This window comes from Sinocyclocheilus grahami, unplaced genomic scaffold (genome assembly GCF_001515645.1).
Source record: "Sinocyclocheilus grahami isolate Dianchi unplaced genomic scaffold, SAMN03320097.WGS_v1.1 scaffold46.1, whole genome shotgun sequence".
Classification (NCBI taxonomy): domain Eukaryota; kingdom Metazoa; phylum Chordata; class Actinopteri; order Cypriniformes; family Cyprinidae; genus Sinocyclocheilus; species Sinocyclocheilus grahami.
Genome location: NW_015505225.1, coordinates 1197932 through 1213454, shown reverse-complemented (window position 1 = coordinate 1213454; position 15523 = coordinate 1197932). Strand labels below are relative to the sequence as shown.

The following is a 15523-nucleotide window of genomic DNA, read 5'->3' as shown; positions in this document are numbered from 1 at the left end:
GCTCAGAGTCCTGAGATGGAAATAAATGAATGTACTGGTACTAGAATACATTTATAATTTCTTCTTTTTCGTCAGTTTTATTGATTGTAATGGTCTTTGGGATCATCAGATTATTTAAAAAAAATTAAAAAACAATTTTAATCAACATTTATTACATTTATTCCCTAAAGACTAACTACTAATCCACTCAAGGTTTTCTTTAGAGGACAAACCAACACTTCCAAATTTGATTTGAGATGTTTGTCTGCCTTCGGCAAACTTCCCAAGATCTCAGTGAGTCATGTTTTAGCGGCTGCCATTTATGATGACATTGCAAAGTTTGTTTTCTGTGTGCAGGTGTCTGAACTGTAAACAGTTGTGGGAGATGGCTGCAAATGGAGCAGAATGTGAACAGCCACAGAAAAGACTAGGCCCTAAAGACAAGCAGAATGGCAGTTCTACAGGTTTGTTAAGATGATGGAAAGCTGATTTAATCAATTACCTGCTGGCAGCCACAGCGTAACCGTCAGCTGAGCTGGTCAAGGGTCAGGACCAGAGATAAACAGACCTGCCCTAGTCACGGATAGATTGATCTTTCATCATTGATCTTAAAGAAATAGTTCACCCTAAAATGAAATCATTTTTACTGAAAATGTTCTCACCCTCAGGCCAGTTTAGCATCACTTGCTCACCAATAGATGCTTTGCATGTTGTTTTAAAATATAATTGAATAGTATTTTAAAAGCTTGTGTATTGTACCCACAGATTCATCTCTGAGAGAGCGAAAGCAGCTGGACAAGGAAGAGCGTCTCTCTTTAGTACTGTGGAAGAGGCCTTTTACCACACTACAGTATTTCTGCATAGAAACCCTCATTACCCTGAAAGAATGGACGTGGAAGTAAGAAATTTAGTTTACACTCACTCACAATTGTACACTCAGTTTTTAAGTGTCTTTTATATATAGTTTATGGGAAGTTTAACCACATTATTTGTCCTTGTATCTGTCCTTGTATGGTGAGATTGATTTCCTATCAATGCTAAAAAAGTGAAATGGCACCGAGTGATATTTACAACTATCATTCAGGGTCTTTCCTGAGGGAACTGAATACATTTCAAAAGTTTGAAGTCAGAAAATAAAAGTGTTAATCTCTTTAAAAATGTTTATTTATATATATATGCATGTAGGCATTTTTTGTAGAGAGATTAATACTTTTATTTTGCAAGGATGCGTTAAATTGATCAAAAATGACATTACCTGCTGGCAGCCACAGCGTAACCGTCAGCTGAGCTGGTCAAGGGTCAGGACCAGAGATAAACAGACCTGCCCTAGTCACGGATAGATTGATCTTTCATCATTGATCTTAAAGAAATAGTTCACCCTAAAATGAAATCATTTTTACTGAAAATGTTCTCACCCTCAGGCCAGTTTAGCATCACTTGCTCACCAATAGATGCTTTGCATGTTGTTTTAAAATATAATTGAATAGTATTTTAAAAGCTTGTGTATTGTACCCACAGATTCATCTCTGAGAGAGCGAAAGCAGCTGGACAAGGAAGAGCGTCTCTCTTTAGTACTGTGGAAGAGGCCTTTTACCACACTACAGTATTTCTGCATAGAAACCCTCATTACCCTGAAAGAATGGACGTGGAAGTAAGAAATTTAGTTTACACTCACTCACAATTGTACACTCAGTTTTTAAGTGTCTTTTATATATAGTTTATGGGAAGTTTAACCACATTATTTGCTGTCCTTGCTGTCCTTGTATGGTGAAATTGATTTCCTATCAATGCTAAAAAAGTGAAATGGCACCGAGTGATATTTACAACTATCATTCAGGGTCTTTCCTGAGGGAACTGAATACATTTCAAAAGTTTGAAGTCAGAAAATAAAAGTGTTAATCTCTTTAAAAATGTTTATTTATATATATATGCATGTAGGCATTTTTTGTAGAGAGATTAATACTTTTATTTTGCAAGGATGCGTTAAATTGATCAAAAATGACACTAAAGATTACAAAAGATTTCCAATTTATATATATATATATGCATTTTTTGTAAAGAGATTAATACTTTTATTTTGCAAGGATGCGTTAAATTGATCAAAAATGACACTAAAGATTACAAAAGATTTCCATTTTTAAATAAATGTTCTTTAAAAAAATTCTGAAAAAAGTGAATCAGTTTCCATAAAAATATGAAGCAGCACAACCGTTTGAAAAAATAATTTGTTCCTTGAGTAGCAAATCAGCATATTAGAATGATTTCTGAAGGATCATGTGACACTGAATACTGGAGTCATGATGCTGAAAATTCAGCTTGGCATCACAGCATCACTTTATGTTGAAATAGCAGTATTTTAAATGGCAATATATAATAGTAAAATTACTGTTATTACTGTATTTCTGATCAAATAAATGCAGACTTGATGAGCACAAGACTTCAAAATAATGAAAAAAATCTTTTGACTCCAAACCTTTGAACTGTAGGGCTAATTGGGATTATTTTAATTCATTTATAGTCATACTACTTATCAGATCCACCTTTTAGTAATGAAATCAAACCTACTTTTAATAGTACAGATCAGTATTCAGTGGCTATTTATTTATTTTGCAGGCTTTGGCAGAGAAGAGGTGTGGTGTTTTTGACTGTAGTCCTTTTTTCACTTTTCTCAATGGCTTACTCAATAGAAGGAGCACATCAAGAGGTGAGCTCAGGGGCTTCTACAGCATCTTTGTTGTAGCCAGAATTGTTGTATTGTTAATATAATTGAATTATTGTAACATTTCTTAAGATCAGTTTCTTTCTAAAGCTTCTATAAGGTAGTCATTTAGAGAATTTATTCCTCTGAAGCGTCTTGATTCTTTATCAACTTAGTGTTTGTATTGTTTGTAGTATGTCCAGTACCTGGAGAAGAAGTTCCTGTGGTGTGCCTACTGGGTAGGCCTGGGTATTTTGTCTTCAGTCGGTCTTGGCACTGGACTGCACACTTTCCTTCTGTACCTGGTAAGAATTCTTATGCTGGACCCCGCTGTATGTATGTAAATACATACATTTATATGACCTCAATGCTTACAAACACGGTTTGAAACACATCTCAGGTGGTCTTTACATACGGTACAGTCAGGTATTCCCCTAAATGAACTGTTAGGGGCCCAGTGGGACCCTCTGTCAAAAGGGAAGTGTATGTGTGCTCGATGTTCCACTGGAGTATATTAATAGTGTGACAGTGAGAGCATGTGCTTCTCTGCAGCAGATCTCTTAATCAGAACCTTCCACCAGTTTCCACTGACTCAGACTGAACTGCGAGACCGTGGTCAGAGTGTCCACTTCCACTGGCTGTGGTGAAAGTCACACCCCTTCTTTGTCACAAGAGAACTCTAGTACTTTGTGCTCAGTTTGTTTTGCATTGTGAAAGAATGGGATGTGAAAGTGCAAATATGCACAGTGTTTCACCACCAGACTTTTGTGCAAAGATGAACATTTTTCCACATGTCAAACTTTTTTTAAAATTTTTTTTTATCTTGTTGAATTTAAGGACAAAAACTATAGAGAACACAAAATAATTATTAATATTACTTTTTAGGGCAGTCACGGTCAGTTTTATACACCTAACTTTGGAAAAAAAAAAATACACTTAATATAATATAGTACTTAATATAATATACTTTAATATTATATTTTTTTCCTTGGGGTTGGTAAAATTAATTGATTAATTATTATAAATTATTAGAATTTAAAATAACATTTGTATTTAAATATTCTTTAAGATGTAATTTATTGATGTGACGCAAAGCTGAATTTTCAGCATCATTACTCCAGTCTTCAGTGTCACATGATCCTTCAGAAATCATTCTAATATGCTGATTTACTGCACAAGAAACATTTCATATTATTATCAATTAGGGCTGCACGATTAATCGAATGCGATTGTCATGCGCATTTTGATAGCAAAGCCGGTTCTGTAATCAGCAGGAAATCATCATCACGTGCTTTCAGATGGAGCAGAATTTACTACACATAGCTGTAGTTCACTGACAAGTTACGCAAGAAAATCGCAGATGATTTTATTGCACGATTCTGAATCTGATCAAAGAAATCGTTTGCGATAATGACAGCTGTTTGCATAGCTTCTCAGTGAACTACAGCTCTGTAAAGTAAATGCTGCTCCATCTGAAAGCATTTGAAAATATCACATTTAATAACATTTTTACTCCAAACTCACTTTTTTGATAGCAAAGCCGGTTCTGTAATCAGCAGGAAATCATCATCACGTGCTTTCAGATGGAGCAGAATTTACTACACATAGCTGTAGTTCACTGACAAGTTACGCAAGAAAATCGCAGATGATTTTATTGCACGATTCTGAATCTGATCAAAGAAATCGTTTGCGATAATGACAGCTGTTTGCATAGCTTCTCAGTGAACTACAGCTCTGTAAAGTAAATGCTGCTCCATCTGAAAGCATTTGAAAATATCACATTTAATAACATTTTTACTCCAAACTCACTTCATAACGTCAGTCGAGTGTTTGAAATAAATCCTTCTGTGAGATGATGTGGCTGCTTACACAGAATAAGGCACGCAACATATTTCATAGTATTTAAGCAGTGATAAAGGCATTGCATTATAAATATACTTTATTTTAATGAAAATTATAATAATAAGAACTCCGATAAACCATATATTGCCGTAGTCGTGTGTTTATTAGTCACGTTGAATCAATGAAAGCAGTTGAATCTTCTGTTTATTCAGCTGCAGCGATAGGCATTTTCTGGGTTTCTTCTGCGAGGCGTATTTGGAGTTTCAGCACAAGAGTGCCCTCTGGCCTTTGGATGGAGATTTACTGCTGATCACAGAACCGTGCTTCACTGAAAGATACGCATGACAATCGCAGCTTTTGTCGAATCGCGATCTCGATTCCATTTCGATTTATCGTGCAGCCCTATTATCAATGTTAAAAACTGTTGAGCTGCTTCAAATTTTTGTGGAAACTGTGTTTTGTGGAAAAAAATGTTCAGGATTCTTAGTAAATAGAAAGGTCAACAGAACAGTGTTTATTTTAAATACATTTTTTTGTAACATTATAAATTCCTGCTACTTTTGATCACTTTAATGCATCCTTGCTGAATAAAAACCTAATTGTTGGTGGGTCTTTGGCACCAAAAGCCCTGTTTTAAACTTTAATATAAGGAAACGGCTAATATAAGGAAACCAGCCCGTCAAAACTAGCAGGTTCTCATCATCTGCATATAATGATTGAGTTTGGGAAGTGGCTTGTGTCAGGTTTCAGTGTCTGGGAAATCATCTCAATTGCAATGAGTTAACCAGATAAAACAGTCGTTCTATCAGGCTCTTTGCTGTGACACCGTCATGAGCTCATTCCTCTGAAAGTGACTAAAAAATGGTCCTGACTCTGGCTGACATCACCTCCGCCTGTAAAGATCCCAACAGTCAGCAGAGTAACAAGACTAACATCAATATTTAGACTGGGTTTAGGTTTAACAGGCTTTTTAATGCAGGTTTTGGATATCTTGTTGCTTTATGGTCATCATAAAGCAACGTTTGATGTGAAAAAATAAAGGTTTCCGTATCACTTAATGCATCTGTATGGTATTTTCTGTTGGATTAAGGTTGATTTGGATGGATCTGTCCACTGAATGGTACCACCTGAGTCATTCTTGCCTCCTTCGGTTATGCAAGGTTAATCAGAGGTAAAAAATGCTAGACATGGTATATTGTCCAGTCTCCTCTCCCACGTATCATCTCCCACGGACAGACCGACTGTGGGAATGAATGACATCAATGTCTGTTTTCACTTAGCAAATGAATTGTCATTCAGTAGGTGTTGTGGTTTTTCCATCGCACTGCATTGATGTCACAAGTTTTTTGCGGTTGCATTTGAACCACAAGTGCTTTTGAGGTAGTTTTATGTACTTGGTCAACGAACAATTGTTTATTTTACTTGTGAGGTACTAGTCTTAGAAATGTATCAAGCTGTGCATGTGACAGCGCTCATGGAAAAGAAATGTTGATGCTCACGTGAAGTATTATTTCAGTCTGTAAGCATGTGATTGCATCATTTCCTCCAGGGTCCACACATAGCTTCTGTCACCCTGGCTGCATATGAATGTGGCTCTGTGAATTTCCCCGAGCCGCCCTACCCAGCCCAGATAGTGTGTCCGGAGGAGGTCCTGCAGGAGAGCATCTCATTATGGACCATCATGTCGAAGGTTCGCCTGGAGGCCTGCATGTGGGTGAGTGTTTTCACAGTGCAGTCTTTCCTCATCAAGTACTAAAGCTGCTCACTTTAAGGCACTCTTGAAAGTCAAAAATCTTGCCAAGTGTAAAAACCAGTCACACAAAATTTTGTGGACTTATTTCAAACCCTGCAACAAGTATGATGCCACCACCTCTGTTTAAAAAAAAAATAAATAAAAATGTTTATTGAATTATGTATGATAAAAAAAGCTATATATATATATATATATATATATATATATATATATATTACAAAATATAAAAAAAAATATTTTTTTATGTTTTATTTCTTTGTAATTTAGCTGAAAGTTTACTTCATAAATTGTTCTAAAACAATATACAATGAATAATTTATTTAAATATAAAAAAATAATTATAATAAAATACAAATAGTTCCTAATTATTTAATATTTTTGATATGATTTTAGATTTTAAATAAATTGTTTCAAATAGTATAAAGTCAATTTTATATAGCAGTAGTAAAAAGTCATGTAGAGTGGTGAATCCTAAGATCAATTGTCTATGTCAAGCCCAAACATCTATTTTTTTTTTTTTACCTAAATGTTAAAATTGTCAAATTTCTTACAGGATTTTGCAACAAGAGCCAAGCTTGCAGTGCAAAACATGGTGCAGAAAGTGGGATTTTTTGGAATTCTTGCTTGTGCCTCCGTAAGTAACTTTCTTGAACGTTTTATCCCACATTTCTGTTTTTTTTTCCACTATTCTGAGATATTAACACAGAATTGTGAGATATTAAAGACTTTCAAGAAATAAACTTTCAATTCTGAGAAGAAAAGTCTGAATTGACTTATCGCTAAGCCCCGACCCCCTTAGTTGCTCACTGTCTTCCAGTGACAGCTGTCAGTGTGAAAACCTTGTCCCACAATGTTTTTGAACAATTTTGGACACAGAAGGGCCACCATTCAAGTGGGAATTAAATATATCATGGAGGGATATATATAAAATATTTAAAAATAAATACGGTGGGTAACTCGAAGGGAGGGTTTACAAATCACCGTAAGTAACTTTCTTGAACGTTTTTTCCCATTTTATCCCACATTTCTGTTTTTTTTTTCACTATTCTGAGATATTAACACAGAATTGTGAGATATTCAAGACTTTCAAGAAATAAACTTTCAATTCTGAGAAGAAAAGTCTGAATTGACTTATCGCTAAGCCCCGACCCCCTTAGTTGCTCACTGTCTTCCAGTGACAGCTGTCAGTGTGAAAACCTTGTCCCACAATGTTTTTGAACAATTTTGGACACAGAAGGGCCACCATTCAAGTGGGAATTAAATATATCATGGAGGGATATATATAAAATATTTAAAAATAAATACGGTGGGTAACTCGAAGGGAGGGTTTACAAATCACAATGCAAGCGGGAGAAGTCTCATGTTACAGGCGTCACAATCACGGATGACAACACGCAGGATCAACACTGTTCATGTATCGCAGGGTACGATTAAATTAATGTACATTTAACCAGTTTAATATGGAGATGCACTGAAATGTAGACCTTCGTTTGTGTTTTTGACCTACACTGTACATGACGTGAGAACTGTTCGCTATTTAGGTTTGTAATAGCATTGACTCACTAACTTTAACGTTAGCTGGTTTTAGCCAGAGATACCTTGCTGAAACGCAAGATGACATTAACGTTCTACTTGAGCAGCTGAACATTGTAACTTAATGAGAGTATTACAACCAGAAAATGAACGTTTTTTTCTTCATTGGGATTGGGGTTGAATGCTTAGGGACATTTTGCTGTTCTGGTTGGGTTTAGGAAATGTAATAAATTCTATTGCCTATCCTCTCAGGATACCTTGAATCAGTGCACATCGTTTTTTCCATTTTTGTAGCATAAACGCCATCAAACCGTTGAGTGCTTCAGATCTTCCAATGTTTCTCTATGGCGCTTAAACCTAAAGATGTCCGAGTTCCGCTCCCTGTGCAACTGATACTCGACTGCCATTGGCTCATCTGCGTTCGAGGGGAGGGGCTTACCGAAATAATCTTGCAATTAACAGAAACAAAAAAAAAAATTGTGAGATTCAAACTCAGAATTCAGAGAAGAAAAACCAGAATTGCAAAATGTAAACTCAGAATTGAGAGAGAAAGTCACAATTACCTTTTATTTTTTTAATATATTATGAATGGAGTATGTCTCTTCATTTACTTACCTCTATCATTTTTTTATAAAATGTCTTTATTTTTGCCTATTTCATAATTACAGATTTCAAATGTAAATGCTTTACAGTAACATATCCAGTGTGAATAAGCAGTTAATGTTCTGCGTTCACTGGGTTTAATGCAATACTTGGTACTGAGTTTCACATTGATTTTCCAGTATATTATCTTTCAGTGTTTACCAATGCTTACAATGTTTCTCAGATTCCAAATCCCTTGTTTGACCTGGCTGGAATCACCTGTGGTCATTTCCTGATTCCATTCTGGACCTTCTTTGGAGCGACTCTCATCGGAAAGGCCATTATTAAGATGCACATTCAGGTATGTAAAGAGTATGAAAACAAATATGTTACATATTTGTTCAACACTTCTTCTAAACGGAAGTGTTTTGCTTTCTGAGTGAGTCATAATTAAAGAGATAATTCCCATAAAGTACTTTTTCAGTTGACTGGTGCCACTAGATCATCAAAGACACACCTTTGCATGTAGCTCCTTGGGAGTTTTAAATGTTGACTAAGCAGATTCTAGACAGCGGTGCATTTGATGTCTTCAGGTCTGCTTATTTCATCCAAATGATCAAATCATGAGCATGAGCGAGTCAGTGATCTCACCGGGTGTCACATGTCTCATCACAGAGTTATTGTCTCGCTGTCTCCTAAAGACACGAAACATAAGATCTGCTGCATGCAGCCGCCGCCTTGAGGAACGTGCGGTTGATTCATTGTCTGACAATGTTTATCTACTTTTTGCTTCTCTACAGAAACTATTTGTTATCATAACATTCAGCAAGCACATAGTGGAGCAGATGGTCTCTCTGATCGGGTGAGTAACGACACCAGCGTGAGATGAATATGGACACCCTGTGTAAACAAAGCTAAACATTATAGCGAATAAATAACAGCTACATGAATCAAGAATGCATGAAATTATAGTGGTTGTGCACATTCTGAAGATGGTTTGTTTGCTTTTGGCTTTATAAGTGGTAATTAAAAGTTTTTGTTTTTTTTGTATTATTAATAATTTAATGACTCATGCACAGTGAATAAAAAAATTGAGAGAAAAATATACATACACATTAATGTTTAAGTTTTGAGGTCAGCAAGATTTTTTTTTTAAAGAATTTAATAAGTGCTGTCAAACGATTAATCGCGATTAATCGCATCCAAAATAAAAGTTTTTGTTTACATGATATATGTGTGTGTACTATGTATATTTATGTATATATAAATACAGACACATGCATGTATATATTTAAGAAAAATGTTATGTTTATATATTAAATATATATGTGATATAATTTATGAATATAAATATATACGTAAACACATGTAAATATTTTCAAGATATATACTGTATGTGTGTCTTTATATATACATAATAAATATACACAGTACACATGTAATCAAAAACTTTTATTTTGGATGCAATTAATCGTTTGACAGCACTAAATTTAATACTTCTGTTCAGTAATGATGCATTACATTGGTAAAAAATGACATATATAATGTTATAAAAATATTTTTATCAAAGAATCCTGAAAAAATATGTATTGCAGAAATAAGCCACACATTTTTCTTTTCATTGATGATAAGAAATGCATCAAATCAGCATATTAGAATGATTTCTGAAGAATCATGTGACGCTGAAGACTGGAGTAATGATGCTAAAAATTCAGATTTGCCTCACTGAAAACAATTACATTTTAAAATATATTCAAATATAAAATGGCTTTTTAAAATTGTAATAATATTTCAGAATATTATTGCATTTTTGATCTAATAAATCCAGCCTCGGTGAGCATTTAAAAACATAAAAAAAAACTTATGAGTAGTAGTGTATAGATGGAAATAAAGATTAATTTCTTGTCCTATAAGAAAGAAATGTAATTGTGACATGGTAATTTATGAATATAAATATATACGTAAATATTTTCAAGATATATACTGTATGTGTGTCTTTATATATACATAATAAATATACACAGTACACATGTAATCAAAAACTTTTATTTTGGATGCAATTAATCGTTTGACAGCACTAAATTTAATACTTCTGTTCAGTAATGATGCATTACATTGGTAAAAAATGACATATATAATGTTATAAAAATATTTTTATCAAAGAATCCTGAAAAAATATGTATTGCAGAAATAAGCCACACATTTTTCTTTTCATTGATGATAAGAAATGCATCAAATCAGCATATTAGAATGATTTCTGAAGAATCATGTGACGCTGAAGACTGGAGTAATGATGCTAAAAATTCAGATTTACCTCACTGAAAAAAATTACATTTTAAAATATATTCAAATATAAAATGGCTTTTTAAAATTGTAATAATATTTCAGAATATTATTGCATTTTTGATCTAATAAATCCAGCCTCGGTGAGCATTTAAAAACATAAAAAAAACTTATGAGTAGTAGTGTATAGATGGAAATAAAGATTAATTTCTTGTCCTATAAGAAAGAAATGTAATTGTGACATGTAAATGCACAAAAGGAAACCAAAAAAAGGATCTAGCAGGGTTCATTGAACTCTTTCATGAGCTGTGGCTTGCTTTTTTTTAATGCTTGCTTGCAAACCCCTTTCACACAGTCCGGTTCTTAGCATGGTTTAGTCTGAATCATCTATAGTTTCTGTTCCTCTGTACTGCTCAATCCGGCCAGGTTACATTTCACCTAAAAATCATAAAGAAAGAAGAAATTATATTGCGTAAATTGATCCTATTTTAAGACCATTAAGGTTTTTTTGTTTCTCTGTCGTGACATTGACATTGAAGTACATCAGAGCTCAAAGTTAAAGCCTTGGGTGAAGGAAGATGTGCTTAATTGCCATTTAAAAACTGTTAAAAACCTGTAGTTGACTATTAAGACTGTTTATGATCATCTTTGTAATGCTTTTCATTTGATTGTAGGGTGAAATGAGACCTTGAGGTACACCAACACTACATTTGCATCACATACTAAAGCCACTTATTAGTAAGCATGAGAAATCTTCACCATTTATGGTGATGTCTGTGAGTTTAGCAGGGGATGCAGTCAGAATTGAGATGATGTAGCAGAGTGACTCAAAAGTAGAGATGTGGTCTCCATGTTGGAACGCAAAAGAACAAATGAAACTACTAGTCATCTCTGAATGAGGCGCGACAGTTGTAGCTTTATAATCAAGCCACATCGAAAGCACTTCATAATTACGAGTTTCATCGCATGAATTCGATGTGCCGCTCAAACTTGAGGTTGTTAATCATCAGCCTGTTGGAGTTTTCTTGTGGTGAGACCTGTAACGTTCAGACTTCATATTGTGGTTCCTTTCAATAGTATTTCTGCGCTTTTCGATGTAATAAAGATATGATAATTGCATCTGAAACTGAAGATATGTGGTGCAGAAGTATTATAATTGATCCTACATGATGGCTTGGTTTCACTGACATTCACGCCCACCCAAAACTAGGCGGTTCTTTCTACATTGCAGTGATGACACAATATTGAGTCACTTCCTCATTAATTGCTTTAGAGCAGTTCCTACAGAAGCCTGGCTGCTATAAGTGAGGGTTCAGAGAGCTTCTGTCTCATTGTGCTGGAGGCTTCAGTGAAGGAATCTAGTGGACTGCTGGCGGCTTCAGTTCCTGGTAAGGCTTTGCTAATCATATCTTTATTTTTTGGGACAGTATTATCCCTGGAATCGGAGCATCTCTTCAGAAACCTTTTAGGGAGTACTTGGAGGCCCAGAGAGCCAAGCTTCATAACCCAGCGGGCGATGGAGCAGCAGCAGTAAGAATTAATAGATGTCCTCTCATTTCATTTATTTAATTGCATTTTTTTTAATGTGATAAATATATAAAAAAATTGTTTATTACTCCCATTCAATTTCATTCCCACATTTTTATTTTATTTAGAAACCTTTTACTTGATTCTAAAAATATTAAAGGCTAATTTAATTTGGCCCAAAAATCGTGAGTAATTCTGATTGTTTTAATGCTTAAATAAAAAAATAAAAAAAACTATATATATATATATATATATGTGAACAACTAAAAATTAAAAGTTAATTTCTTTTTTTTCTAATGGTGTTTTTTTAATTCTAAAAATGTAATTCTGATTCATTAAGTAATGTTTTAAAATAATGAGAAATATAATAAAAATAGAAATATAATAAAGCCCAAATTTCTTTATTACAAATTTATGAACATATGAAAGACAAATTTAAAAATCTGTAAATAATTCTGTTTTTATTTTTTTAAAGATATTCCTTGATTCTAAAAATATGAAAGAAATTTAATGTGGCCCAAAAGTCCTCACGGAGTCATTTTTTAAAATTATGTATTTATATATAATTTGTCTTTTTCCTGCAGGGTGAAAGCTGGCTCTCGTGGGTATTTGAGAAAGTGGTGCTGGTCATGGTGTGCTATTTTATTCTGTCCATCATTAGCTCCATGGCACAGAGCTACGCCAAGCGTCTCCAGCAGAAGAAGTGCTCAGAAGAGAAAACAAAATGACGGACTCACAGAAAACCATCTCACGCTCCTGTTTCGGAACCGATGAAATATTTAAGCTAAAACTGCTACATGAGCACTGATTTATGTGCGCTTCTGTATGTTAATGTTCATTCAGATCCCTTTAGTTAGGTGGAGTCCCTCTTCATTTGTCTGTAGTGTGCTCGGCTATTTAAAATCAGATTTAACATTTAGAGATTGTCTTTACAGAACCAAGGCAGTCTAGTTAACAGGCTGTGTGGAGTCATATTTGTTGCAATGCCTTATGCAACATTTGGAGGTCATGCTTCCATTGAAGTGAATACAGTTCTTAATCGATAGATTGATTTAATTTCTAACATACAGGTATGGATGGGCAGGGGCGGTTTTGTGATTGGAATTTTCAGGGACAGTTTTTATTTAATTCGATATTGATGTCATTTTGTATTTCTTTAACTGTTTAAAGAGGATAGCAATATCAACTCAGATCATCGTGGTTTCTAAATAGTTTGCACATCTTGTAAAATAATGTTTTGACTATGCGCACATGATGTTTATTCTCTGGTCTTAAACCAAAATGTCACAAACTAGTGGATGTAACTTTTAACCCAAGAAAATTCAGATGTAATATTTGCATATGTTTGTGCATTTTGAACTAAAACTATAAGTTGATCCATACTCTCCTCTTATTTTGGGCTGAAGTATTTGTGCAGATAATTGATTTCCCTCAGAACTATTGTTACATAATTAGTTTGACATTAAATTCATTAATACATCTGTTGTTACATTTGCATTTTATGTTATAAAAATACATAATGAAAAATTGGTTCTCTGGGTTCAGACCAATGGATGACAGAATTTGGAGGATGTGGCCTAAAAAAAGGTATGTGGAAGGTATTCTATCTGTCTGTCTGTCTGTCTATCCTTCTGTCTGTCTAATCACACATATATGAGCTATAAGAAGTGTCCTGTTTCAGTGAGTTGGGCTCATTCAGTCGTAAGTGTCCCATTCTGTCAGGTAGCTTATCAGACTGGTGTTGACTGTAAGTCATATGGCAACATCAGTTTAATAGGCTGCCTGAAATTTTGGGCTTAGTCACCATCTGCATATTTTGAGGCTGAATATTGTGATAGAAATGTTTACCTGAACTATTTAGGCTACTAACTAATGATTGTGTTCTGCAGTGTTCAATGGATCTGAATAGCTAATGAGTTATGTCCTAGTTTATTAGGCTAAGTAAGCAGATCATTTGTGAACATATTTAGGCTAACTGAAACATTTAGCTTTTCTTCTTTAACTCTTGATTTGTTTTCTAGGTCTATTAGTCTGTAATAGGCTTCTTCTGCTTGCCATTTTCTCATTGGATTCAGTTGTTTATTTAAGCGAAAAAATGTGATCTATTAAGATGGGTTACATTTATACAGAATAAAACTTTTCAGTTTGTCTATAAAATGCTGCAGTTCACAAACTCTGGTCTCCTTCTTGCATGCGTTTTGCCACGTTAAACACAATCAGGGTTTCTGCAGACTTGAACAAGTTAAATTTAAGACCTTTTTAATACCTACCTCCAGTAGATCTCTCATAAAAGAATCTCTCATCACTGCACTGCTTGTACTTCTTTCTGTTTGGTCCACTGGCATCACTGAAGAGCTCGTGTCCTATCTGATTCCCACACTGACCCAGCTGTAAGCGTACAACCGACATATCTATCGAGGTTAAGCATTAAACGATACGACAGAAGCTCTCGGAAAGCACATCATGACAGCACTGTAAATACCTGTAGCTATAGCAACGTTAACCTTCTCAAGGAGACCACAGTACCGACAGACTGGATGTCAGTTTACTGTATGGAGAGTCAATACAACCGCACAATGTCAAATAACATTAAGTCGCCACTTTTGAAAACTTCCACAAAGTAAAAGCAGAGCATCTGTGTAAGCGTCGGAACTGATGCATGATGGGAGCTAGAGTTAAAAATCTGTCCAACCATCAGATGGCGCAAAAAACATACTTTTCGCGGGATTCCTTGTTCTACTAATATCCCGAAAACATGCCTAGATCATCCCGAATAAAGAAAGAACGATAAATAAATAAATATATATATGTAAATTAGTATATATATATATATATATATACACACTGCATGAAGCATAACATTTATATTTTTACATTATTTTAATGCCAGTTAAGCACATTTTTCTCAAATTTTTTTTACTTGGTGGTGATTCTCATTACTTCAGATTAGACTGTAGATTTAAGTGCAACAAATAATACCATGATGTAAAGTTTACAATTTAAATAATTTATTAATTTAATTAATGTATTTAAATTTGAAGAAATGGGGGGGGGGGGAAATTGGCTGATAGAATGATTGATTTTGGGGATATATGTAAATTAGTATATATATATATACACACTGCATGAAGCATAACATTTATATTTTTACATTATTTTAATGCCAGTTAAGCACATTTTTCTCAATTTTTTTTAACTTGGTGGTGATTCTCATTACTTCAGATTAGACTGTAGATTTAAGTGCAACAAATAATACCATGATGTAAAGTTTACAATTTAAATAATTTATTAATTTAATGTATTTAAATTTGAAGAAATGTGGGGGG

General features: G+C 34.3%; 1 protein-coding gene across 1 annotated transcript; it reads left to right on the top strand.

Moving 5' to 3' along the window:
* The first annotated feature begins 305 nt into the window (after positions 1-305).
* Positions 306-13676, top strand: vmp1 (vacuole membrane protein 1). The gene is made up of 10 exons (XM_016268545.1): positions 306-443; positions 745-877; positions 2593-2683; positions 2872-2982; positions 6069-6248; positions 6826-6906; positions 8632-8748; positions 9188-9249; positions 12098-12200; positions 12782-13676. Exons 1-10 carry the CDS (start codon positions 365-367, stop codon positions 12923-12925), a joined length of 1101 nt encoding a protein of 366 aa, XP_016124031.1. The 5' UTR covers positions 306-364; the 3' UTR covers positions 12926-13676.
* The last annotated feature ends 1847 nt before the right edge of the window (positions 13677-15523 follow it).

Coding starts and splice junctions, on each gene's coding strand:
- vmp1 (XM_016268545.1), top strand. CDS start 365: ATGGCTGCAAATGGAGCAGAATGTGAACAGCCACAGAAAAGACTAGGC. Junction 2,983..6,068: donor ACACTTTCCTTCTGTACCTG/GTAAGAATTCTT, acceptor CATTTCCTCCAG/GGTCCACACATAGCTTCTGT. Junction 6,907..8,631: donor GAATTCTTGCTTGTGCCTCC/GTAAGTAACTTT, acceptor AATGTTTCTCAG/ATTCCAAATCCCTTGTTTGA.